Below are 27563 nucleotides of genomic sequence, written 5' to 3'. Positions count from 1 at the left end.
AGTACAGCAGTGGGAAAGTTTACCTATACAAAGCGCCGAGAAAACACATTCATTTCAATACCACTCACTCCATATTTCTTTGAAGTCTTCCTTAACAAGGCTTGTAATAAATAAAGACTAATACCAACATGACAGTGATGCTTTTTAAAATTGTTCATTTGCCAGTTTTAACAAGATAAAATAACTAATACTTAATGTGGACATTGTTTTTGTCTAAAAAAAAAAAACTAACCCCCAAATGAAGAACAAACACCCCCAACCAGCCAAAAGAGGACACAAAGGAACACATATGGAATGATGAAAAGGAACAACTATTTTGCACTGAAAAATATTGCACAATTTCAGGTCTGTCTGCCCCAGTTTTGCTCCAAGTAAGTAGGTATGCATGAGTTAAGCACAAAATTGTGTCCAGTATCTGTAGAATTTGAGTGAATGTATGACTGTAGACTGCTTTGTTTCCACCTGCGACTTGGAATTCTTCAATAAGAGAGCAGTCTGCTACCAGCTACAGGAATAATAAATAAATCAACGTGTTGGCTCTATGTTTTGCTGACTAACCCTTCATAAAGTATCCATGCCATGCACAGTTGTAGCTGGGCGATAGAGAAGGTCAAAGTACTTGGGTCTTTAAGCTCAAGTTGATAGAACAAGTACTCAAACTGCACGTGAAAAACAATCAAGAACATTCCCTGATTTGTTGTGGTTAGCGTGAGATTGCATCTCATTTTGCGAGACTGAGACTTCTCAGTGTATCAGCACTGAGTTGAATGCATACAAGTCACTGCAGGGTACATTAAGAAAGAAAAAAAAAAACATGCTAAGTGGATAAAAGTTCTTTACAGCTACAATCTTGCAAGACCACCTTGTAATAAGCACATAATTTTGCTGCAGAAATGAGCTAATGGTGTCACTCTAGCTACAGCAGTACTACTCTCCCCCTTCATTGCTGCTATGACAATCTGCATTCATATAAACTCTGCATGTATGTGCAGAACAAAGTTATTTTTTCTCTGCTTGATAAGATTTCTTATCTGCTTGGTGGACTGATGTGTCAGCAGCAGGGCTTAACAGATACATGTAATACAGGAGACTGAGATACAGTATGTTTATTCTTAACTTCTGAAACCTAAGAACTACAAGAACAAGAGATGCAGTATCCATTTGCTGCAATTCAAGACAACCATTTTTTAGGGAGAAAAAAGGTAGAATAAGTGATTGCTTCTAACACTATGTTAGTTCTAATTTTTTTCTTCCAATTGCAGTAGCTTCACTGTTTACTGTCCTTCTGGCCCACTTTTACCTTGATCAAGTTCAAGTAGACATCCAAGTGTAAGGATTTGTTTGTCCAAACCGAAATGAGTTCTAAAATCCATGATACCGTAATTTCAGTTGCAGGACCTGTTCTGTATCTTCATATTCAACATCACTTGCAGAAAAGGGGTAATGCATCTCAGTTTGCTTACAAGCTAGGAGATCACTCCAAAGTCTGCATATTCCTAACTGCAAACAAAATATAGCACTTGTAACAGGTTATAAATAAACTGGTTTTCAAGCATAGAGCCAGCCCAACAATAACAATACACTATTAAAAAGACCTAAGGCAATGAACTCCATCTCCAATGGAGGGGGAAAAAAAAAGAAAGAAAAAAAAAAGAACTGTGCAAACAAGCTTAAAACTATTTCTTTGTGCCAGTGTTATAAAATGTAGATTTTAATAAAGCCTTGACCCAAATGCCAGGACTCGTGAAAAGAATCAGAAAAAAAAAGTTACTTTATTTAGGAAAAAAAAATACTCTTATCTTACTGCTAATAAAATTGGATACACGCAGTTTAAACATTTACAGTTGCTGTAACACTTTACAATTCCTATATATGGGTGTAAGAACAAACATTAAAGACAATGGTGGGTCAAGGCTTTACATTAAAAATAACAACCTACTTTTTCTATAGTCTCTAAAATACTATGCTTTTTTTCCCAATATTTGCAGCCATTCAGGAGTATTTTTTATTCATTAGGAAATGTATGTTTTGTGCATGACCTTAATTCCTAATTTCTGGCTCTTTGGGCTGAATGACAAAAGGATCAAACCCATTGAAGTGGATGGTCTCCTTGAAGGTTCACAGAGAAACCCTGGCTCAGTTAGTCTCGTATGATGAAAGCAGTGCTGCATCCACTGGCTCCATGCAGGATGGACAGGTAAAGGATCTCATCAACCAGTCATCTATACAGTCCAGGTGGTAGATGTGCATGCAAGGCAGAAATCGAATAGGGTCCCCATACACAAAGTCCATCATACAAATGACGCATCTGGGGAAACAAGAAATAGTTATGGTGATGGTAGCACACTGGAAATGAAAAGCAATGCAGTATCTGTCAGATACAACTGTCTCAAACAAACTTCTGTTATTATTGACAGATACGGCAAGATTTCTCTGTTAGATCAGTGCTGGCTCCACCCAGCACTGGATTTCTTGGTGTTTTCTTCATACAATAAGCCCCTGACTGCAGCATTAGCAGGAAGCCTGCAGCCAGGGCCAGGGCAGCTCAGCATCCGGCACAGAACTAGAAATAGGAGATGGGAGCCATGAAGTTGAGAAAGCAGCAGCATGGAATTATTTTCCCATAAAGGGAAGAAGAAAATAAAAGGGCATAAATTACACATATGAGAGAAAATACGTTTCATTTGTAGCAGAAAAACAAAGGACAGAACAAAGAGGCTTCTGCGTGGAAGAAAGCTGTGTCAAATTACACTTCCTGAAAGTAAGGCAAAAACAGAAGGACCAGATGAGGTTTGCCATGGGAGTAGCACAGACCAGTGGACACCCACAGGAGCTCTGTGAGGTCTGTGGAACTTACTCTCTGATCTTCTTCTCGGAGCCATCTCTTCCAGGATCATAGACTCCCTTGGGTAGGTGCTGGATAAGGCCTATCCTCTGCGCTATTCGGATTTGCTCTTCCTCTGTCAGCTGTGTTGCCAGCCGGGTCTGGCTGGGGGTTGGGTGATACACAGGAACGGGGACTTGCTCCTAAAATTAAAATATTTCAGTTAAAAAAAATTTTTAAAAAGGCTTTCCTAGTATTTCCTAGTACAACACAAGCAATGTATTGAACTTTTTCTCTCTCCGTCCTGTTTCAGTGATTTCCCACTCCTCCTTTGTAAATTCATGGCTGAAATTATATACAGGATGGGTTTGTGAGTGACACCACAGCCACGCTTCAGAACTAACACTGCTGGTGTTCAATAAGTTTGGTTAATTTCCTTAGGGCTCAGGCTCTATTTCACAAAGTCACAGTTCCCTTCTAATGCAGCTGCCTTTTAATGGTTCCCATCACCTGTGCACTGCTGGGATAGGGACAGCCAGCAGCTGAGGGTGACCTGTCATACAGCAGCACCCATGGCGTGGCTCTGACCTGCATGCCGGGGAGATAAAGCATCGCTCCCCTCCCTAACACCGCACCTCTGAGCTGCATGCATCAGCCAGGGCAGGGCCCTGTGCTGTTCTGATGTTGCAAGCACCACAAGCTGCCCCTGACTTTCTATTTTCATGGCTTTGCTGTACTTCTGTGGATTACACCAGCTGGGGGGAGGAGGGGGGGGAGGGAAAGAGTGCTCCTTTATTTCTCACAGAGAAAGGAGTGCTACTTGGCTCTCAGAGGCAGGGCCAGGGAAGGGTGCAGGTGTTTAATACAGCAATACAGCTCCCTTGGTAAAGCCCTGACAGCAAGAGGTTTCAGAAACATAAAGAAACACAGATACTGGAGGAAGAAAAAAGATTGAGGAACTCAAAACGTTTGAAAGTAGTATGACATGGAACTGCCAGTGAACAGCTCCACCAGCAGAACAGCAAACTGAGCACAACAACCCATCTGAGCACAGCATCACTGCACAAGAAACTACAGTTAAATGAGATCCTGCTGCAAACTCAGCCCTTTGCATTTTGGACAGCTCTTGAGACAATCCCTCAGTCACAAGGCCTGGGCTGGCAGCTTCAGGTGGGTTTGGGACAGTAAGCACAACCATGAGCACTGAAGGCCAAACAAGGCCAAAAAGTCTCTCCCCTTTTCCAGCTGCATAGCAGCACCTCCTCCTACCAACCCCCAGAGGCCATTCCCATGAGAACTCCCTCTGTTATTTTAGGGCCAGCGGTGCACTTCATCCCCTCCACACACCACAGCACACTGCCATCCCAACACGATGGCAGCTCCCAGCCCCCCGTCTCAGCTCCCCCTCAGAACAGAGCCACGGCCCCGTGCCATGGCCCCCATTAGGGCAGGGGACACAGGACGCTGTGCTGGCCACATCAGCTGTAGCAGAGGCTGAGAATAGTGCTGCCTCTCTGCAAGGGAACATGAAAAAACGGGGCAGTGGCTGCCAGGCTGCTGTGACAACACATAAATCGTGTTACTGTAAATAAAAACGAGTGGCTGTTCCATTCCCCGATCCCTGACACGCTGTCTGATGGCACTTTAATCTCTCCTCCAATTGCTATTAAAAGCCTGCCCAGCCCGAGCCAGAGCCCGCTGTGTGGAACCATGCCAGTGAAATGGAAGAACACGGCCACGCACACTGCAGGGGTCAGACCATGGGGAGCACCCACAGTGACCACCCCAGAGCCAACCACTCCCCAGTGGAGGCACAGAATCCCTATGGGCTCACGGCCCCTCTGCACATCTGTGTCCATCAGCCCAGGCACCACAAGGCCCTGCACCCTGCAGGGTGGTTCTGGGGCCCTGAGGCTGCACACCAACAGCACTTGTAGCTATGGCCCCCTGGCACATACGTACATTAAAAAAAGATCAGGTTATCCATGTAATTATTGCTATACTCCAAAGATGAGCATGGATTTATTGCTCTTCTGGCTCACTTTTATTTACCATGGAAAATGTTTCTGCAGCTGGAATTACAAAATACTGAATTTGTAGCCGAAGTCTGTGTTCTTTATCGTTGGATAAAGATGCCAGGCGTTTCAAACTAAGACGAAATTTCATGCTAACTATTCTTCCATACAAATTTTTACGTATGTATATATATGCATACAGCCAAACCAAACTATCAAACTCCCATATTAGTGTCAGCCAGCAAAACAAAAAATCTCTCACTGGCACTCAGTTCGCTTTCATCAGTTATCCTTCCCCTCCCGGAACACAGGAGCAGTGCTGCAGCCCCTGCGTGCCCCAGCACAGCACAGGGGCAGCACGGCTCTCCCTGGCTCTGCACACACACATCCTGCACTCCTCTCACCAGCCCTGCAGGAACAGCACCAAGTCAGACTCCGGCTGTACACTGGGGTTTGTGTCTTCGTGTCGTTCTCAATCCTCCTCCACTGAGGGAGGGAAGGGGGAAAATCACACAGGGCACCCAGAGGTCGGCATTTTTTACTTCTAGTGAAAAATAAACATTTTCACACATTGCTGGAAGCCCAGACACGGTTTCTGCACATGGACTCCCAGGCACGCTTGGGGTTCTGCCTAGAAAAAGGTCTCATTAAGCACAACTTTTTGTTGGAGGTTTTCTCATCAATGCAACTTACCCTGGTTACTTATGCTGCCGTAAAACTGCTGCTATTTTGTTTTACCACATTTCCATCTTGTTCCTGCAAGTGTAATGAATTTGTAATTCTCTGAAAGCAGGTCAGTGGTAGATCAGAAACTCTTAATCCCTGGATAAAGATTATTTTAAGATCCCTGCACGCCGCATATCAGCAGTATGTTATCGGGGCTTTTGTTTGTTTGTTGCTTTTAATAATTGCACCAGCATGCACGGATTATCCTTTCGAGAAGGTCAGAGGTGAGACAAACAATTCTGACATCCAGCAGCTCCAGAACTCAACCCTCACTGCTGCCTTCAGCCCCCACCTTCCACCCCTGACATCCATGCTGGAGTCCTGGTTCTACCTGATTCTTTTTTTGATTCTATCTGGTTCTATTTCCCCCCTGACCCAATGCTCTCAGAGCTGATTTGTGCTGGTGATGTTCAGGTGCATCTGTGCATTCAACCCAACAGAGGAGACAAACTTCTCCCTACCTACGTTTATCCCAAGTTGTCTTCAGCTTTTTTTTTTTATTATTATTTCTTTACAGCCTTCAAATACCAGCACTTACACTCCTTGTGGTCGCTGCCTACTCAGTTAATACAAATAAACTGTTCAAACTGAACAGCCCAGTCGTTCCCACAGCTCCCCTCTGCAGTCCCTCCAACGCAGCCATTTCTGTCCTGCACTGCACTGTCTGGGGCTGCAGGGGTGGTTCACATCCAGCTGCATTGAGGCCACATCTGCCTCCCCATTGCCCTCACAGCACCGCCATCACACACAGCTTCAGCCTTCCAGCTTCCCACCCCCAAGGAACCCTGACACAGACAACTTCAGCTTACAGCTGTGAAGTCAGGAGGTGAGAAAAAAGATCTCGCTTTTTCTGCTTCTTGCTAAATCCCCACTGAATTGTATGAAATGTTCTCCTCTCGCTACTTTATTACTCATAAGGAACTAACTGGGATAATGGTCCAGAGGCCTTTTCTGGAAATGCCATTCTGACCGGGATGAAAAGACTTGAGCTCCATCCGTATGTTAATACCCGTTCTGAAATAATATCCTCCCCCAAGACATATTACTGTAAAACCACTTGCCATTATAATGTGCATTATACTGCAACTACAGCTTACTCTAATAATCCTTAGAATATTATGAGCAGACTGCCAAATATAAAACCCTTTTTCTGCTGTACAGGAGAGAACAGTTCATTTATAAAGCTGAATACCAGTTGCCATAAAACATCACGTAATGAAATCGTTACCCAACCTTTTATATTCCTGCTTCCAGGTAGCCAGGCAGTATAAATAACTGCAATAGCTGAGCACTTAGGCTAAGGAGTTCTTTTTAAAGAAAAATTCCCGTCTCACCTCTCCCACTTGGAAGAGGCAGGGGGACTGACAGCTGGGCTGGGCACACACACACACAACCAGAGCCATCAAGACTGGGTTTGCCCAGCAGACCCAGGGTGAACTGGATGCACAGTGCCTTCTCAGACAGAGAAGAGCTGCTCCAGGGACATGGTTTCACACTTCTTACATGTGCTGTCAGCACAGAAGCCCATCGGCTGCCTCTACCCAGCCCTGCTGATGGCACCTGCTGCACCACGGAGGCATCTGGCTGGAGATCTCATTGCCCACCAAAGCATCTGAAAAACCGAAGGTTATCAAGAAGAAGTCGTAGGAGAAAAGTAGTAATTAAAAAGCAGTAATTAAACCCTGGAAGCATAATCTCCTGACACAATCAGATAATTTTTATATTGCCAGACTGCAGAGCAGGCTCCTCTGGCTCCAGGGCCACCTCCCTGGGTGCATTCCCACTAAGCATGTCCTTGGTCACCAGCTCCCTGCTGGATTTAGCTGCCTCTGTTCCTCCACCAATCCCATCAAATTTCAGGGGGCAAATTTCTGCAGAAAAGCAGTACTGCACATTCCTGTGAGTCCCAGAGCACACAACCCCCCACCTCCAGCCAGAGCCCTCCAACAGCTCCACTTCGGGCACCAGCACACAGCTCCCAGGAGACAACAGAGCCCTCACCCCACAGCTCCCGGCGTGTTTATTTTAATAGGTTATTTTTATACGTGGAGGGAAAATATCCACAAACAGTTCACGGAGATCCACGCATTTCTGTCAAGCTGTGGCAGCAAGCAGAACCAGGAAGGAGAGCTGCCCCAGACGTTCCTTAGGGGCATGCAGAGTGCTGCACCCCAAGGATGACAAAGCAGAGCAGCCGGCTGGGGACGGAGCAGCCCTTGCTGCAGCTGGTGCCAGCAGAAGCACATGTACACAGATCATCCTCACCCATATGCAAACATCTGCACTGCTGGCACAGATCCTCTCCTCCTCTCACCAAGTGGTTATCTCTGCAGAAAGCCCCTCTCAGGCCTGGCAAGCAGAGGTGGCTGTTACAGCAGCATGGCTGTGTATACACAGCACTTTGAGCAAGATGGCTGCTGGGAGAACGAGAAACAGATCTCACAACAAATAAAAATCTGACGTTTGGGGCAGAAAAAACTAAAACTGAGAAACTCAGTCCTAGAGAGCAGGGGGAGAGGCTGAAGACAAAGGTCGTGGTGAGGCTGCCTCTGCCTGAAGGGTCCAAAGCAAACCTGCTGCATCTCACTCACTCACTGCCAGCGAGCAGGAGGCAAAAATAAAGTTTAGGCCAAAAAACTCGTAAACAACTAATCCAGTTAAGGGCTTCTTTGAAGACTGCATTCAAGCACGAGATGGGGGAAACACAGCGGAGCTGCGAGGGAGGAGCTGACAGAACACTAACCCACAGGAATCCTTCGCACTTCCTGCAGACGCCTATTTACGTTCTGGAAAGGGCAAGGCATCAATCATTGCAATTGTTTCTAGCGTAAACCAAAGCCATCAAGGCTAAAAGCAGCAGGGCTGATCACTGCATGCTCTCCCAGTGGCAGGCCAGGGTGCAGCACAGCACAGAGGCTGTCCCAGCACACCTGTCAGCCTCCAGACACCATGGCCCACGCACTGCCTGCAGCACTTGGAGGCTCTGATAAAAGCCCCGAGCTCACACACCTGCTTCTGTGGGCCAGGCCGAGCACCAGCAGCCCCTGCTCACCTCCCAGGAGCACGTGGAGATAAGGGTGACCCAAGGTGATCTAACACGGTGCTGCCTCTGCAATACCGGTCCTGCCACCTCCTCTACAGTGGCTCCCATCATCAGCTGTGCAGGCACTGTTCTGACCAACCTCCCAAAAGCAAACACCACTGACTGCAGATACTGCAGTGCCTGGAAAAGCTGGGAACCAGCACTCCCTCTCAGGGCCTTCAGACAATCCCAAAATATTGAGCTGAACACTTCAGACATAGCAAGAGTGCTAAAATGTATCTTTTGGCAATTAGTTACCTCAGCTTGAAGGTGATTCTAAGAACTCAGCCATCCTCAGTACTTCAGGAACAAGGCAGCAGAGTTACAGCAGTCAGCTCTAACTAGCTAAGAGGAATAGCAACGGAAAAGGGCCAGGATAGCAAATATGAAAATACACGTGCACCAAAGACATGAGCAATCCAACAGGGGAGGACAGCTGAAGTATAAATATGTACAGGCTGTGCTTCCACGTGTAAATCTGAGACATGTCTATGTATATTTCAGTGTGTTACAAGAGCTGGTCTGGCCTATTAGCAACACAGTAACACAGCAGGAAAATATCGCTCATTCCAATGCAGAAGTAGGAATGGACTTCAGAAGTATACAGTGGGCACGACATCAAAGGATCGGTGACATCAAGTGAAGAGTGATCTCATCTGTAAGATCAGGGCATGTGTTATCTGGGCATTACCTTTCAATGATATGGCAAGCACGTTCCCAAGGCAAACAGGGTCACATAATGGCCTCATCTAAAACAAGTTTTAACGGATATCCACACACTGCATCCGATGATCCAAGTCCTCATACAACAGGCTCCTAAAGAGGGCTGACACAGACACAGCAGGTAGAGCTGGAACAATATCATCCAAGTATGGTCTTCTGGGAGGTGTTAACTTAGCCTACAGCAAGAGGTAACACAGGTAACGAAAACAGATCAACGTCAACTATCCCAGATGATCTGCCTTTTTATAAATAGTCTGTTCCCCACCTCCCCACATAAGAAAAAGGGGCAACACATGAAAATGCTTTTGGCAGAGCCTGCCAGAGACATTCCCTTACCTGGGGAGCAGGCCAAAAGCACTCCAGCCAAGCTGCACTGACCTGCAATGGTTGGGAGCAAGGGCTTCTCCAGACAAGGCAAGCAGAACAGAAGTGCTGGAGACTTTTCCATCAGGCCCTGCAGCACTGAGTCCAAGATGGTGGGACACCATCACACAGTGCAGATTTCTGGCAGCCTACAGCAAGAGGAGAAGAAACCAATGGCTCTGCTACAGCGCAGAGACACAACTGGTATGTGGCACCTGCTTTGAGTCATGCCAGCCAGCACGGCAACCCATGGCAGCAGGGTTTGTTCCAAACCTCAGGAACCTGCAATACACTTCACCTGACCATAGTCTTGTACTCAATCTGAAATACTTTAATTACATTTTTAACAAAATCATCTTCAATTACGAGTGCTCACTCAAGCAGGAAGCTGCCACGCCTTGGCTGTTTGATGGCACACTCAGATTTGCAGCCATTTTTATTGCCTTAATTGCACCTGAATTTCTGACAAAGCGTTAGAAATACGAAGTGTTTCAGTCTAACATGAAGTGTGTGTCCCTGAGATCAACACACACAGCTCAAAACCTGAGCCAAGGCCACAAATAGGGACCTGCAGAGGACCCAACAGCCTTCCGAGGCCAATAATAGCACACAGTCAGGCTAGGTTTGGCAACAGCTTAACCATAGGGCTATTCCCTGCATGTTTCTTCATCAGCTTGTTACAAAGCCACAGATATGTGAAGGACAGACACCACACCTGCCATGCACTGGGGTCAGTGCAGCAGGAGCCTCCTTGAACAGCTGTCCCATGTGTCACCACAGCACGCCAGCTGGGAGATGTGTCCCCAGCATCGCCCTGCCATCCCCACCTCCCTTCTGCCCAGTCTCGGGCAGCCAGCAAGGCACATCTGCTGCTCCTCCAGCACTCTGAGCTGCACTGCAATGGGGTTTGGATCAGGCAGCACTGCCAGCACCACTGCTGCATACCAAGGATTTTCGTCAGCGATGCCCACGCGCAGTCCGGAGCATCACACTGTGAGGAGGCTGTCACCTCTCCCGAGTGCACTCCCACGTCACACTTCTGTGAGAATGAACACACACAAAAAAAGGCGATCTGGCTATTCGTTTAGTGCCATTTGATAATGACATTAATTATTTCAGCTATGAGTTAATAAGCAGCAGGAGTAAATGGCCAGAGGCACTGCTTCTGGCTATCAGCTCATCTCTGCTGTCATTTATTAATCTGAGGGGAATGTCTCAGGCATCAATGATTATTGCTACATCTGTTGTTTCTTCGCTTGGGTTATTTTAAAGTAGTATACCATCTAAAGGCAAGGAATGACTGGACAAAAACTAAGCCGTGCTAAAGCTCTATGAAGCTGCTCCCCTTCCCAATGCAGTATTAGCAGCCAACACAAGGGCAATGTTTCTATTTTCTTCCAGCTCAGTCTTGTCCTCACAAGCAGTGACTCCGCATTTTTAGCTCGCAGGGCATGAATCCAAGAATGATCTCACCCAACTGTCAAACCACTTCTAACAGAAAAAATGCCTGTGCCAAGAACAGGTAGAAAAATCATAAATAGCTCTCTCAGGACTCGGTTATACAAGCAAAGTACTTCCAGAACGTATTTTTCCTACTTATTTTCAAGTCTGCAATGCACAGAGGCAGTCAATGAACACGGGGGCCATCCCCAGCCTGTCACCAGAAAACACACCTTCTTACAGTTGCATGCAAAATGCCTTCAGTCACTGGAGCAGCCAGGCTGCTCAGCACACATTCTACTGCACAAATGAATAAGCTATGATATCCTTCAGCAGCCATACAGGCAACCTCTTCTTTAAGCAACATTTTGAGTCTGTTATTTCTTTACATGCTCTTCTTTAGATCTTGCCAGTGTTTGTTTGACACAAAAAAAAAAACACCGCTGAAGACTGGAGGCCATGGTGTCTTGTTGTCAGTCCAGGCTGTCCTTAGTCAGCCCACTGCCCTGCTTACACATGCTTTCATGGAAAGCAGCCACAGCTTCACTTACAGTAAGACCAGCTACCTGGAGGAAATCTTGAGGCCTTACAGCAACAGCACATTGATGGAACGAGGCACCCCATACGCCATTGCACCACCACTCTACAATCAGAGACATGCTGCTCAACGCAGGCAGCTCCTACACCCAAACAGCACCAAAACACTTGCATTTGACCCACTGGCATGCTTGCTCACATGAGCACACGACTGGGAGGCACCACAGGACCCCAAGAGATGTGCAGGTAGCAGGCCATGGGCCTCAGTGCAAGTGAGGTGTGTGCTGAAGGGCACTTCTGAGACAGAAAGCTGTGTGAGAGGAAGGCTTTGAATACAGAGAGGTCATTTTGCTGAATATGGACTGCAAAGACCTATCTTACCCTGAAATACCCGCATGTGAACAGCTGCAAAATTGGAGATAACCAACATGGCCTGAGCTCATCCCCGTGCAACGATGGGCTCTTTGTGAGACAGGAAGTAAACCAGAACATCTAAGCTGGTGCTAAACACAAAGCCATCCCAGAGCTGGGGCTAAGAATGAAACCCCATTGCAATCCCACCCTGGCCATGTGCTGAGGCGCAGCTCTCATGCAGGTGATGCACTCAGCGTTTTTGGTGTGAACACACATCACATGGGACATTATGCCACCAACACTCCTTCAAGGCATTATGAAGATGTAAGGAAATGCTTCCACTCATCTTATTCTCCTGTCCTAATGTTTGGGATGGAATAACCATGCCCTGCTACAAAGCTACTGGATCACTAAGAGAAATGTTGCCAGGCACAAACAAACTCCAGTTATGTCAAAATACAAACAGGGAGTAACACTGAGCTACAGATGGAAAGCTTTCAGTCCAGAGGTACTTCATTTGTTATGTCAAAAACAAACAAACAACACAGCCAAACAGCTATCCAGAAAGCCCTGGGAGCTCTCTATGTCTAATTTATGGCATTTGGCCTAGCATACACCTTGTTACTCAGGAGTCATTACAATGTGGTTACAGGTAAGTGTAATAGCTAGAGAGCCTTACAGAGAAGGAGAAAAGAAAACAGGTGGGAAACTCCTTGCTGGGATTCCAACTGTAGGAGCAGAAACACTGCTGCTCAGTTTCTACAGAATTATTTTAGTTATCTTTCTACATTATTTAAGCTTATTTGCTAGGCTGTACTCTGTCAGCAGTGCTTTCATGAAGCATTTGCAACCACAAATCCCTTTTCAGCATTACCACAAAACTTGGGAGACCATGGCTGATTTAATTTTGAGCTGTTCCAACAAACCCCAGCAAAGCAGGAACCTTACTAGAGGACTGTGCCTGAGCACTCCTCCATCCCACTGGGCTGGGTGCACTGACGCCAAGCAGGGAGAAAGCTGTGGCTGTATTTGTGTTCCTGTGCATTTAAATACAGGAACAAAAAGATAGCTACCAATTTCAGTAGCAACTTTGTTCTCAGCTTACTGGATAGCTTCCAAAAAGGACTATCCTAAAAGCATCTCTTGGAGAGAGGACGGTTGCATCACAAAGTAACCTAGGTGGACATTACAGATTTCCCAAGTCATCCCTCAGCTATTAGCTGAGGCAAGGTAATAAAGTCAGTCTAAATTCTTGTCTTCAGCTGGGATACCTCCTTTCCTACAGGCAAGCCTCCACTGCAGTAAAGACACAAATAGAAGTAACTGCAGCAAATGGCTTCTGGTCTTCCACTTGTTTTGCATCAGGCAGCAGCAGAAGAAACAAAATGGTCACCCGGGAGGTGGGCAGCTCCAGAACTTACCTTGGGCCAGAAGAGGGCTTGGCATGGCTGTGCCTGTGTGCTCTGGTAGGAAGGAGCCCGATGGCTTCAAATGAGATCTGCTGAAAGCCATACAGGAATTGCCTATGTGGCACTTTCAGACTGGCATATTTGCTTAAAGAAACTTTCATTGCTCAGGTAAAGCTTTGCACAGAAATTAGCCTTGAAATACCACACAGGTCTGATCCTGGCTTTGTCAGTAGGGGTTCACACATTGCTGTGCTCCTGGTCAGGTCCAGAACAGCATAACCCAGTTTACTCAAATGAGAGAAGGTAATGGCTATGAGAATGAGCAGAGGTGGATCCTCGTGGAGCCTCGTGGATCCCTGAGCTGATTAACCTGAATGTTTCTATTACTTCTACCATCAGTCAGAATTCACTGCAAGATGCTGAGCAATCAGGCAATGATTCCTCCATCACTTAAAACACGCCTGGCTTTTATTCTTTTTAAGTTTCAGTGACTATGGATCAGACAAGATGCTGTTTTTCAGGAAAACTAAGTTTCTTGAATATTATACCCACTGACAAGCAAAATAAAAATAGAAGCATTAGCCTAGAAAAACAAAGGCTGAAAGGTATTTAAGATTGATCTCTAAATAAATCAGGAGGGTAAACACTGGGAAAGGAAAAACAAGATCTGCTGGGTACAAGAATAATAAGTGCAAGTTGGCCATAAATATCTAGATGTGAAATAGCTCCTTGAGCTTTAGCTCCCTGCTGATCAAGAGACTCTCTGCAGGAGAGGTAAGGGCAGAACTTGAGCAGCTTCTTGTAAAAACTGCATAGAATAACATGTACAACATGATATCCATAAAATAACTTCCTATAGCACATATAAAATGCATAATGCAGAAAATATCTTCAGTGATCATACACAAAGCTATTCATACTTACTAATATGCAAATTCTAATATTGTACCAAAAAGGTCTGCTATCCAAATTAATATAAGCTATGATGTAGTGTAATGACTAACAGCAATGCTTGGCATATCTAACCCAATGTAATCTAAATAAAATAGAGAAGGTGGTGCTCATTAAATCTGATCCTCATTTTGTTGAAGTGATAATAAATCCCTGCAGACATTGTCATGAGCAATTTTACCTGGACGTTTAAGATGCTAACAAAAGAAAAGCTTTAAGAATGAGCAAAGTTTCTTTAATAAAATCATTCTGAGTTCTGGCAATCAAGACAACTGCTGAGAAAAGCCTTTGGTTTTCTGAACTGGTTAAAAGACTGTGTTCCAGTGCCCACTGAGTTAGCCTGTTCCACAGCTACTGCTACCTCCGGTTCACCACTGTGCTCTGACAATTTCTTACTGCACCCAGCCCAGCTATAAAGTTCTGCACAGCTTACACAGATTGGGTAGTCTCATATTCAGCACACAGCTGGAGCTCAACAGCACATGACCCCTTCTTCCTCCCCTTCTCCCAAGGACAGGACAGGACATGAAATAGGAACAGACCTGGTCTCACCCCCTGCTGGCTTCCTGATAGCCCAACAGTGGAAACCACCTGCAGCAGAAGCACAAACATTTTTGCTCAGACCCTGCAGCACACTTTGCAGGTAGAGGCAGGAGAAAGGTGGGGCTGAGAACAGACCTGTAGGAAGCCCGTCCTTCTGGCAGTTCAGATTCACTGAAGTCCTACCACTGAAGTCCTACCACGTGGCAACCTCCAGCTTTACAGACCTGCTTCGCTTCTTGCATTGCACCAGGCAGCTGCCTGGGGAGAACTTGCCCAGTGACACAAGTGAACAAATACACATTATTATTTATTATTGTGCTCCACACTGACACACTGCAGGCACAACTGTGCTGCAACACAGTAAGTATTCTGCTTCTAGGATTTAAAATGTGTGTATATATATATATGGCTATCTTACTTCAGTTTGGTGCATTACTTAAGTCTTTCTAATAGAGAGAGGGTGATAACTATTGGTCTAATGTAAATAGTTGCATTTCAGCTGGACAGAATGTATTACTGTACTCAAACTGAAAGCTGGCCAGCATATCTTGGAAAATAAAGCAAGGAAAGCAGCAAGTGGGCTCCTCTGGAAGACAACTCCTATAGCTCTATAGAGTGGTGCTTGCAGCTGGGAAAGGCTGGCTGTGGCTAGGGAGCTTTTCCTGCAGGCTCTTGGCCTGACTTAGCTCTAGGACCCAACAAACTGAGGTGGCTACATTAGCTTCTACCTTGGTATAATTATATAATTTCTTAATTCTAAACATTTTAGACAACAGGGAGTTTGTTGCATTAGAAGCCACATACCCCGGCAGTCCACACACACACACACACAAAGGTAATCAAACTCTTAACAGTACGGACAAAGCTTGCCAAGTTATATTCAGACTTTGGAAACAATCCACACAGTAATAACTGGAAGGCTTGTGTGTGGAAGGAGGCACTGCAGCACCCCGCAATGCACATGAATGATGTTACTGTAATCATTCGTGTCCCACGGGAGAGCAGCTCGCTGCACAGCATGGGCAGGCTGTGAAAGTCCTCACTGATTCCTGTACTTAAAACATACCCGTAATTGCTGGGTAACATTTGCAAAGTTGCTTAGAAAAGAAAAAAAAAAAAAAGGAAAGAAAAGCATCTAAACTTTAGCAGTCACGGAAGATGAATATTTTTTATTAAGTGGGTTGGGTTTTTTGTTTTGTTTTTAAACAGGAAGATCACAATTCAGAAAGACAGAATCAAGGCTTTGCCTACATTGGACATTTGTCCTGAAGTAGCTTAACTCCTTCAGCTGTAATCACGGCCCTTTATCATTACAAGTGGCAAAACTGAGGCTGCACTTCACATTCAGACCATTCTCCAGTGCACTCACTTTCCAAACCAGCAGCAGGCCTTCACCCTACACATACTCTGGGATGCAGTTAAGTCCAAGCACATTCTTAATTGCACTATGGAGAAGCCAAAAAATGCTGTAGCACTTTGTAGAAACAGCAAACATCTAATAGCTGGCACCTCCAGACCTTTCCAGAGATGTCAGAAAGAAAAATTGAATATATGGATTGCACAGAGTACAGATAAATCCAATCTCCTACAGGAAGTCAGTTCAGGTCACTAAACTGACAGGAAGAAAGTAAGAGAGAGAATCTGTTTCGGATGCTTTAATGGTGTGAGCTGACGCACGGAGGGATCAGATAAGCATCAAAGCCACCACAAAGAGTGTGGAGTACATGGCTGTAAATGGAAAATGGGGGAAAAGCAAAACTAGCCATTCTGGCATCAGCAAATAGCAAGGTCAGGCTTCTTGGTGTCAGAATCATGGCAGCACACGAAGAGGCTCACAAGGCACTGTGTATTTTAGCTTGGTTTCAACCTGTGGTATCCTGAGTATCCTGAGTATAGAGACAGCCTCCTCGGCCTCAGCTGCATTTGCTCCCCAGTGCAGTCTGTCAAAGACATTTTTAAGTTGTGGAACAGAATCCTGTATTAAATCAAGTTAAACGAACACAGATTCTCATTTCCCCCACATGCCTGAGATGCAGCACACTAGCACAGGGGCACGGATGGTTTCAATTGGCATCGGTCTCTGATGTAGCTAAGGCCCCAGGACAGGAGCATTCAGTTTCATCACACAGCAGCACTTTCCCAAGAGCCACAGAAGTACCCCCCCTCCTTAGACACACAGCAGAAGTCCAAACAGCTCCAGTTACTGACACACTGAATCAGACTAACTCCTCTATACTAAGAAAATTAATCTTATCCTGACAAAAGGATGGATGAATTCCCTTCTGCCTGTAGTTCTCCGGCTGCTTGACTAGTTATTCTGAGATGGAAGCATTTGTCTGATCCTACAACACCAACAACCTGTTTGGTAGCATCTGTTACATGGCTGTTACTACCGCTTTCCCAGTTTTCACTTCTTTATATAAAACTACCGCAGCTGCAGCCCAAGTGCTCAGAGGAATCTCCAAGAAGAAGGGCAGTGGAGAAGCAGGCACCGAGCCCCACACACTGTGCTCTGAGTCCAGAACTCCTGCCAGCATGCACACTTGATCCAACCCTCTCTTTAATGAAGAGTTAATTAGTCATTATTCATCCGCAACACACTAAGATGACACAGAGCTGAAAGAGACAGTAAACTACTACAGCTGGCAGTCCAAAAGCCCTACCTACCTTCACTACAGCATAGTCTGGATAGCAATGCATCCATAAGCTGTGTTACACAGACCAAAAAGGAAGGAGGGATAACACGCCCCCATTTCCTGCCTCAGCATAGAACTACAGCTCTGTTCTCCCCAGTTCACCAGATCCAAGCAGGTGACAACTTCAGCCACACCAAGAGACTTCAGGAGAAGCTACACATAGGGTGAGGCGAGTTCTTCCCCAGGAAGCACCAAACCAGGGTCACCTTGCTTCTTCTTGGAGGGAGGAATAGCAAGCTACTCAACAAACAAAGGAAAGATTACTGTTTATAGAGGAAAGCAAAGATCACTTGGAGCATGAAACTGTATTTGTGTGCGAGTAAACACTATTTTTTTCTTTTCTAAAAGATCCTACAGAAGGATTTTGCAGAATAAAACTAATTATACATCTACTACAGTGCCAACTCCACCTCCTGGAAATCAATAAAGCCACTATATACAAAAGGAATGGGCGCTCTTCAGCAAACATTTTCCGTAGGTTAGCTGCACAGTAACGCAAGCAAACACAACCTGAATGCTTACAAATTCCAGACAGTTTGTCTAAACGCAGACATAATGAAAACATCTCTTTCTGCACCTCAGTTTCGGTCCTTGCAGATGACTGGCTGGGAGGATTCTATAAATAGCAGAGCTCCACATGAGTTACCATATGAAGCCGTTCCAAGGGATTCATTCTCACAGCACTACCTGCAGTCAGGGCGGAGCTGCAGGCCCTTGGTGTAAGAGGTGCAAAGCCATTAACCTAAAAAAGAATTCCTGGTTAATTGAAATTAAGTATTTTCGCTTCAAATTTAGAAGTTATGTTGTTTCCTTCCACAGACAACATACTTCCCAGAACGTCACCCTCCACACAACAATCCACAGCCACTGTAAGGTCCTAAAATAAAAATAATATCACAGAGCTTCATGAAGCAGACACTAGAAGCAATGACTTAGTCATATCTCATAAGCTAAACTGAAGATAGATGGATGCAACTGCAATCATAATACCCGAACAGAACACAACCAAGAGAAATTCCAAAGCATCAGAAACTAGCAACAGCTAGTACTATTAACAAGTAAAAAATAAAAGTTTGCAAGAGTTAAGATGTTAATTTTTGTCTCAACTAAATTTGAATTTACAGTATTGGTTGGCCAGTCTGAGCCTTTTATAGTTTCCACCAAATACAGCAGTTAACTGCTTTCTGTTAGGCAACGTTACAGAACAAACCAGTTTAGCAGTTTGGAAGGTCTGTAGTCCAGCAATTCTTACAGTTGTTTCTTCAAAACTAGAAGCAATCACAGCTCTCTCTCTGAAATTCAAATAGAAGGAATTTATTCAGGCAAAATAAATATTGGTCTTCACCTATACTGCAGTGTTACACCATGTCTGAATTACAATTTCAACAACCGCGTTCATAAAGCACTGCGATTAATGTTCAGCACAGAACAAACTCTGTATCTGGGTTTAATTACAATGATGAATAAGCCAGACTGAGGCATCGTCCCAGAGCAGTCATGCATTATACTGTCCTGCAGATACCGAAATAATGGAATCTGATGCACTTTGATCTCTTAGATACATCTCCTGCAGCTGTAAAAGAGGGCAAGAGCAGCCAGCCTCATCCAATTCTGCAACATGCACACGCTGACTCAGAAGAGATTTGTCTCCCAAACTACTTATGGGAATAAATAAAGCCAGATAAATATTGCTCTGTTTCCTTAGGGCTAGAGTCTGTATACAAATCATTGGGAGTCACATAAAGCGATAGTGGTGAGAGCCATGGGGAAATTGTGTAGTCGGACAGTAGCTCAGTAGGTGCCGGATGGATTCTCTATGCAAATATGTCTGAGTTATAACCTAGTTGGCCATTTCTTTTAAATTAGTTTTGCCATGACAAAAATTAGAACATGTGATTCTGTGAAACTGGAAATACCTGACAAAAAAAATCAGCAGTTTAATCGAGGCTGCAGGACAACTGATTCCCTGCCTTTGTCCAAAACAGCACCAAATGTTTGGTTGGTTTTTTTTTTTTTTGCATGCACTGGATATTTGTGCAGCTTCGTTATATTTTATTAGTCATAAAACAGGCATTTCCTTGATGCTCCTGGGACTTGTCTTTGCTGTCCAAATTCTAATGGCACACGAGCTTAGTCTGAAAAACTCAGCCAGCTGAGATTCATCTTTGAGGACAAGGCCACCTCTGCGTGGTTATCTGGCCTTTGAGTTCAAGGAACAAAGTACAGTGACTGCTGCTGAGCTGTGCCTCCACACATACCCACTGCTCCAGGTGGGAAAAAAGAAGGTCACAGAGGCTGCTCCAGTGTCCAAAGAAACACGATCCCAGGAAACAAGACTCAGTACCACAAGGATAGCAGCCCACGCATTCATCGCTGCACGCTGGGACTACAAGAACTGATTTTCCTGAGTCACAGTTTCTCCCGTCCCTCCCCCAGGCAGCACAGGTCTACATCACCTTGAGACTAAGCCAGTGGCTGAATATGGGCAGGATGAGAATGCTCAACAATCAAACCAGCCTTCAGTATGGTTCCATGAGTGCACGCACATGTGAGGCAGGGAGCGTGCGCAAGCTTTCTGACAGCTCAGCAGAAATGTCCAGTGCAATAAACCAGCTGGTTGTGATTTGGCTGACGCAACTGTGGTTGAAAGGAAAGCTCTTTCATCTTCTCCTCCAGTTGCTGCATGCATCTGCTGTTTGTCCATGCCGCTGCTCAGGGACTGTGGCCACCAGCATTCTAACTTTCTTTTTCGTTGTTGAGAAACAGCGCAGCCGACAGGGATTCCTACAGAGGGCTGGTAAATAAAACAACCGCTCTCTACAACTCCATGGTCTCTTGGAAATTGTTTCATTAGCTCATAGGAAAGTCACAGTTGGTTTGCTTTAGTCCATTCCACAAACCATTATCTCTTCAGAACACAAAACTAGCTTATTTTCAGTGGTTCTAAAACTCAAATCCAGATGTACAGCCAGTAACATCAGCAGATTGCATCAATGAATCGGAGGCACATCCAGGAATCTTCCATGACACGAGGTGGTCCTGGGTTTGGGGAGGGCCGGATGGTTTGTTAAGATTGGCTTGCCTCAAAGAACACTAGAGCTCCTCGGATAATGAAGATTCATTATCCTGATTAGGCAAGATTTCTTATTACCGTCTCCACTGCCTCTTCATTTCTCCTAATTGAGCATCTGGAAGCATCTGCTCTGCCAAACAAATCCTAAATTATCAGATTCCACAATAGATTTTAAGAGATATCTCTTGTCTTAAACCGATCTTCTGATAAAGCTCCCTCTCCACAGCAGATAATTTGTTGTAAATTCCTGCAGAGGTTCATTTTGTAACGTCGGAATACCATTTTATTAAAATCAAATTATTGCAGAACACTTTACAAACATGAATTAATTTACTAAGCATGTCTGCACTAAAGATAAGCTTTATTACTCCTCATTTTACAGACGAGGAAACCAAAGCACAGAGCAGTTAAGTGATTTGCCAGAAGTTACAAGCTAAACGTCCGGCTGAACGAACTAAGAATGATGGCTTATGCTAGGCCTGCTCAAGTGACTTATGTTTTTATTCTCCCAAGTCTCTGTTTCAGTCAGCAGGAAGCTGGACACCAGCTCCAGCAGTGCCCACCATGGGGCTGTATGGGAACTACCTCTGCCAGGCCGGGTTGCTGCTGCAGGCAGCCAGAAGGTTGGCAGAACAATACAGCAGATAGCATCTTCCAAGAACACATATCTACCTGCATATCTTACTGATGAGACTTCCGTGGCGTGTCAGCAATATTTTCATGCAATCTAAGCCTCACCAGGAGCTTGTTTTGCCATTTATAGTCAAAGAATGGCCAGCTTTTTCCCCTGAAGAGGTTTTACTCAAACTCACCACAACATCCCTAAAAACCTGCTCATTTTGTAATTTTTTGGTCTCTTAGGAACACTTTCATTAGCTCAGAGAAAAGTCACGGCTGATTTGCTTTAGTCCATTCCACAGACCATTAACTTCTCAAAACATAAATAGGTTTCTGTGCACATCTGTGGGGAGGCAACAGTAAGGCCGAGCACAAAGGCTGGAAGACACAAGTCTGTCACAAGCAAGCAGTGTTATTTTTATCTTCTTGACCTTATATTACACAACCAGTTCAACTAGAAATGTTGAAAGCATCAATGGCAGTGTTCTTTAAACCAAGCTTCTTTCCTTTATTGAAGAGATGAACAGTGTCACAGCAGACACGACAGACCTTGCGTAAAATCTCGATGCAACTTTGCCATTTCTTGGAGAAATGCATGCAGTGGATCAACCAGGATTCTGTCAAATGAGCTTATGAACTCCTTCTCATCTTTTCAAAACACCTATTGCAAAACCTTCTGGTCAAAATGGTTAGGGACAGATCTTCACCCATTGCTGACTCAACAGCAAGAAACTCCAATATTCAGCCAAAATCCATAAAGAACAATTTGTAACAGGGTAACTTCAATATTATGCCAAAAGTTACCTACCTTTATGACACTATCTGGTACCCTTTATCTCCAGGCTCCTCCTCCTCCTTCCCCTCCTTCCAGCAGCTTTTTTCACCAACAAGGTGGAAGCCAGCACCAACCAGCCAGCCTGATGCCACAACCAATGTGCATTAAGACAGCAAATACAGGTGCACTTTTTTTTCTTAAAGTAACTATTACTTACAAAGGAATTTACACATGGCACCCCAGAAAACCTCGCTTCCTCTTCTCGCTGAAGCTGATCCCCACCCGTGCCCATGGTGCCAGAAGGCCCCACACAAACAGACACTCCTGCCTGCAGCCCATTCCCAGGTCCATCACAAAGAGGAGCCATGGGCTGAAGCACTATTTCAGTTCAGATCCACAAACGCAGCTGCAATTCATGCATACCTCCCGCACAACACGAAGGACAAGACCTGCATGTGCAATTGCTAATACACTCATTTCTCTTACACAGAATGACTATAGTTGATTTAGGCTTTGGTTTTGCTCTTCCCACGGCTAGCACTCACCATGCAGTGCTTTTCTCACTGCAATTTTCCTCTCTTACACTCTCCCAACACACCCCAACAGTTCAGCCATACAGAGAGCAGAACGTTACGTCGCTGGGATTCCTCTCACCAAATATATGCCATCACTGATGACAAATATCTCATTTGTGACCCAAGAGAATTTTGCACACATTTCTGTGAACAGATGCAATTGCTATATCAGAATGCATTGGCATTGCAACATTTAACCATATCAATTACCATTCCTTTGAGAGGACAGCATCAGAACACCTGTGTATTAGTTAAGTCATAACATAAGTCATGACAAAGCAATCATAAAAACTTTGTGGTCTGTTGAGCAAAATACACCCAACACACACATCCACAGTGGCAAGTCTCACGCAAATGCAGCAGACTGTATCAAGGACAGCCTCTGACTGTTCAAACAGAGGACTTTCTCACGTAAGGAACACCCCACCGAGTGCTGCACTGAGGCTGCAGGACTTGCAGAGCACTGCACAGAGATCCGGGCACAGGCAGAAGGAAGCCCAGCAGCACAGATGGATCAGGACAAGAGCACAGTGCGCACCAACGATGCTCACTGAACAGAGCAGGCTGGAGGAGGCCATTGCTGCAACTTCAATTTAAAAGCAGCCACAAGATATCCCAAATTGCATTTTCAAAACCTGCTGCTGCCAACAGCTTTTGCAAGTTTATGGGCACACTGCGCTGGCTTAAGCTCACGTCTGTGATCTCTTGCCTCATTTTGTGCCTGCTACCTAATCAAGCAACTACCCAGGTCAGAAGGCTTTAAATGATGCCTTCAAACACAAAACAAAATTTAAAAAAAAGAAATCCATTGAAATACTTTATCAGGGCCCCAAAGACAAACAGGGTGGTACAGAGCACCAGAGCTGGCTTTGGGTTTTCCCAGACAAAGGAAGAACATATTTCACCAGCCTGTCCTCCACACTGCCATTTCAAACGTGCTCCTCTGAGCACAGGGTGGATGCTGAGAACAGGCACTTCTCACACTTGTGAGAAGCTTATTTGATCAGCAAGCGTTGTATGTCTTTTTAAAAAGATCTCAGCAAGCATTGTTCACAGCACACTACCTTTGAGAAACTCAGGAAGAAAAGATGGATTCCAGACTCCACTGACTAAAATTCCAAGGTTTGGTAAATTCAGAAATTATTTTCTGCAGCTGTTAAGGAACTACTGAAGAGGAGAAATACGAGACAAGGGCTGAGAGGAGTGGCACATCTGTTCTGCAAAATAACATCGCTGCAAAGAACTACTAGAGGCAAGAGAAACTGGGTAAAAACAGAGTTCTGTGGACAAAGCAGCAGAAGGCATATTGCCAACAGATGGCAAAGGAGTCAAACGTGGAACAGAAAAACGAGCCTGGAAGTACACTCAATTTTGAGGACTTGAGGAGGCAAAAACGCTAAACTAACCCTTTCCTAAGCGGATTCACTCATTAGTAATGGAGTTGCATGTGCTCAGCACTTGGACAAACAGTTGTAATTTCAGGAGTCTAAAATGGAGGCAGCCAAAATCAGCATGCCTATGAAAATGCTGGTCAACTGTCAGTGCAACTTCCCCACACACAAACACACACTTTTCTCTGTGTGCTTTAATTATTTCCCATGTTAGCCCTTAAGCTTGATGTACTGGAAAACAGCTGCTGTTTTAATGGACCACTTTTTCATGAGTTTGGATAGCTGCTTAAGCTATCCCATGTAGCTTACAGCACGTTGACAAGGGGCAGGTATATGCAGAGCCTTTGAAGGGAAGGTATATTCCTCATTATTCCATGTGTCTGTACTGACAATACAATTTTCAGTTCAACTTTCAGAAGCAGAAATTTTACACAGCAGATTCAGTACCACTCACTGATAAAAAGGAATTTGGCATGCAATAATAAAGAGATTATTGAGTGCATATTTTGCAGTTACAAGTGAACACCTTAAAAATTATTGCTTAAGTAGATTCCCATATGGACACCCACAGCACAAGCGTGCCAAAACACAGAAAGTATTTTGAACATCAAGATAGCACAGACATTAGCTCAAAGAGGCACGCAAGTCCTTGTCTGCAAGGCTGCACCTAGCCCAGCAAGCTTCCTTCGCTCTGCCTTGTTTGCATACCTTGCAAGAGCGGCTCAGGAAGTTTGCACATCGTTGCTGCAAACCCAAAGGAAGCAAACTCAAATGTGGCCATTTTATTGCTGAGGTTCCAGCAGCTCGATTTTAAGTTGTTAATCGTCCACAGCTCCTTTGTTTTCAAATTCATTTCATTCTCTTGCTTGCTTTCCATTCTCCGCAGGTCTGCGTGTTCTCACACACACACTAACTCTCATTCAAACATTGTGGAAAGTATTTATCACACACAAGGACAAAAACCCTACGTTCCCATTTCTAACAGTGAATCTGAGCTGTGATCTGAAAGTTAAAATGAAACCATGACATCCTGCTGCCACTACAGCAATAATGGAGCTCCAGGAGTTCCCAAAGTTCAGTGCTTGGCTTGCACACCTTCTGGCCCTAAAAACAATTCAAAGTTACAAAACCCTTCAACCTCAAAGCATGTGAAATACTGCACAGTATGAAGGTGAAGGTCTTTTGTCATCACAAACCACTGCACTTTTTGACTGTGTGACACAAAACGCCCCTTACAGTGAGTGTGTGGGAACTGCTGGGATCAGCACATGGGGTTTGGGACAGCTGAATGCCTGCATGCACACCACCGCGTGCTGGGGAGTTTTGCTATGGATGCACATAGTATCAAGTGTCTGCAAGTTTGATTATTTTACTGTCTACTGTGGTCTCAGTCAACCATTCACACTTATGTACAAGAAGTTCTTCATTTAAAATTGAAAAAAAAAGCATCAGCAACTGAGGAAAAGCACTTATCCACCACTGGAGTCGACAGGAGAAGGCCTGCACAATGCGATTTCTCAACTCCTGCAAGAGCCAACAGGTTGTTTTCCAAGGGAAAAAAAAACAACAAGCAACCAAAGTCTTCCCAGAAAGCTGTGAAAGTAGCCAACAGCACAGACAGTAATAAGTATGTTACAGCAAGAACACAGTGCGTTCCCAAACAACTGGGACATGCAATTGTCCCAAAGAAGGGACAATTAGGATTGGCTTAGAACATCACCTTTTGAAAAACTTGACACCAAGAATTTTCATTTAACGACTTGTGCAGACTTTGCTAAGAAGTCAGAAAAAAGAAAAAATAACCCCAAATCTTAGGAAATGTGTTCTGTCATGAAGCACTCACACAAAGCGAGCAGCTCTGTGCAGCCCAGCGGTCCCAGCATGGTTCCACTGCACCACCAAAGGCTGCTGTGCCCATGGCTCCTCCTGAACAACCCAGGGACCTCCTGTCACAGCTGGTGTTCCTCTGATTGTTGAGTATCGCAGGTTACACATCTACCCTGCTAAATACTTCCTGCAGTTTTGTTAATTGTACGTTAAGGTCTGCAACTCCTGCATGACTCCCACCCTAAGGAGCGCTCAGGCCACCCCGCAGGATTTATCTGTACCCGTCATTGTCACAGATCCCTCCAGACAGGGCTCATGTCCTGCTCTCAGAGCCACGTACATTTCCTCCTTAGGGGACGGAGACGAAGCAGGGGACAAACGCAGCCCTGAGTTCCGTGTCCTCCTTTCGGGGGCCACCGCAGCAGAGCTCAGGACCGGGCCGTGCCGGGACCTCACGGCTGCGAGGACGTGACAGAGCACCCGGCGTTTTTCCCCAGCTCGTCATCAGACGTAGATTTACACGTCCTCTGCGGACAGAAGACCAAACAGCCCTTCTCGGAACCCCACGCAGCCGAAAGAAATAGGCTCTCCGGCAGCACAAAAGTTACTCCGGTTCAGCTGCTGCCGGAGCGCCGCAGACAAAGCCGGGCAGCGCCGAGCGCGCGGCCTCCGGAGCACCGAGAGCGGCACAGACAGTGATGTCACCGCGCGACGACAACAAAGGAAGCGGCACGGCTGGAAGCTCGGCGCCTTCCCCTTCTGTTTTCGGTCCAAATCCAGAGACGACCGCGGCGGCTCCGACCCCGGGGCGGGCCCTGACCCCCTCCGCCGTCTCCGGCTTCACGCCCCGCGCGGCCCCGCGCCGGGACCGGGGGAACAAAGCGGCGCTCCCCGCGCCGCGGCCGGGACCCTCCGCTCGGCGCCCCGCGGGGACGGACGGACAGACGCGGCGCCCCGGGGGCTCCTCGGGGCTCCTCCCCGCCCCCCGCCCGGGCCGCTCTCCGTCCCCGTCCCCTCGGGCTCCGCCGCGCCGCTCCCCGCCCCCTCCCGTACCTGATATGGCGGCGGCGGCTCCTGATCCGGCTCGGCCCCGTCCCCGTAGCTGGCCCGGTCCGACTGGGACTCGTGGAGCAGCGAGATGTCATCCGAGGTGGGGGACTTGAGGCAGTTCCCCATTTTCCTTCCCCCCGGGGAAGCGGAACGTCCCCGCCGCCTCCTCCCCTCCTCACGACGCAGGGCTCCGCACCCTCAGCCGCCCCGCAGCGCGCAGCCCGCAGCCGCCCCGCCGGGGAGGCTCATGCCAGCCCGGCCCTAAGCGGCTTAGCGGCAGCGCGGCCGCCTCTCGCGCCGCCCGCACTCCGCCCCGAGCCGTGGGGCGGCGGGGCTGGGCCGGGCTCCCGCCCGGGAGCGGTGGGGCAGCGGGGCTCAGGTGGGGTCCGCCCGCCCCGCGGCAGCCCGGCGCCGTTCCGCTTCCCGGTCACCGGCTTTCTGCGCACTGGGCTTTGTCGCGCAGGCCGCCCCGGCTCCTCCTCTCACTCCGCCCCGCCGGGATCGCGCACGCAGGGCCCGGCGGCACCGCGCTCGGCGGACGGCAGCCGTGCCCGCCCCGGCGCGCTGAGGCGAGGCCGGCGGCCTCCGGCC

The 27563-nt window shown here is 46.3% G+C and overlaps 1 protein-coding gene across 1 annotated transcript; it reads right to left on the bottom strand.

Annotated features, from left to right (window-relative positions):
• Positions 1-138: 138 nt before the first annotated feature.
• Positions 139-27563, bottom strand: RNF11 (ring finger protein 11). The gene is made up of 3 exons (XM_031602271.2): positions 26976-27563; positions 2858-3027; positions 139-2308 (listed from the first exon to the last, which is right to left on the bottom strand). The coding sequence occupies exons 1-3, from the start codon at positions 27096-27098 to the stop codon at positions 2137-2139; spliced, it is 465 nt and encodes a 154-aa protein (XP_031458131.1). The 5' UTR covers positions 27099-27563; the 3' UTR covers positions 139-2136.

The sequence above is a fragment of the Phasianus colchicus genome, chromosome 9, assembly GCF_987193195.1.
Source record: "Phasianus colchicus chromosome 9, bPhaCol1.hap1.1, whole genome shotgun sequence".
Classification (NCBI taxonomy): Eukaryota; Metazoa; Chordata; class Aves; order Galliformes; family Phasianidae; genus Phasianus; species Phasianus colchicus.
This window is presented reverse-complemented; position numbering and strand designations above follow the sequence as displayed.

Bases quoted from the DNA above. Each gene is read 5' to 3' on its own strand.
- RNF11 (XM_031602271.2), bottom strand. From the start codon at position 27,098: ATGGGGAACTGCCTCAAGTCCCCCACCTCGGATGACATCTCGCTGCTC. The intron at 3,028-26,975 runs GTACGGGAGGGG...TTTTAATTTTAG, and splicing joins AGCCGCCGCCGCCATATCAG to GAGCAAGTCCCCGTTCCTGT. The intron at 2,309-2,857 runs GTAAGTTCCACA...TTGTTTCCCCAG, and splicing joins TCCGAGAAGAAGATCAGAGA to ATGCGTCATTTGTATGATGG.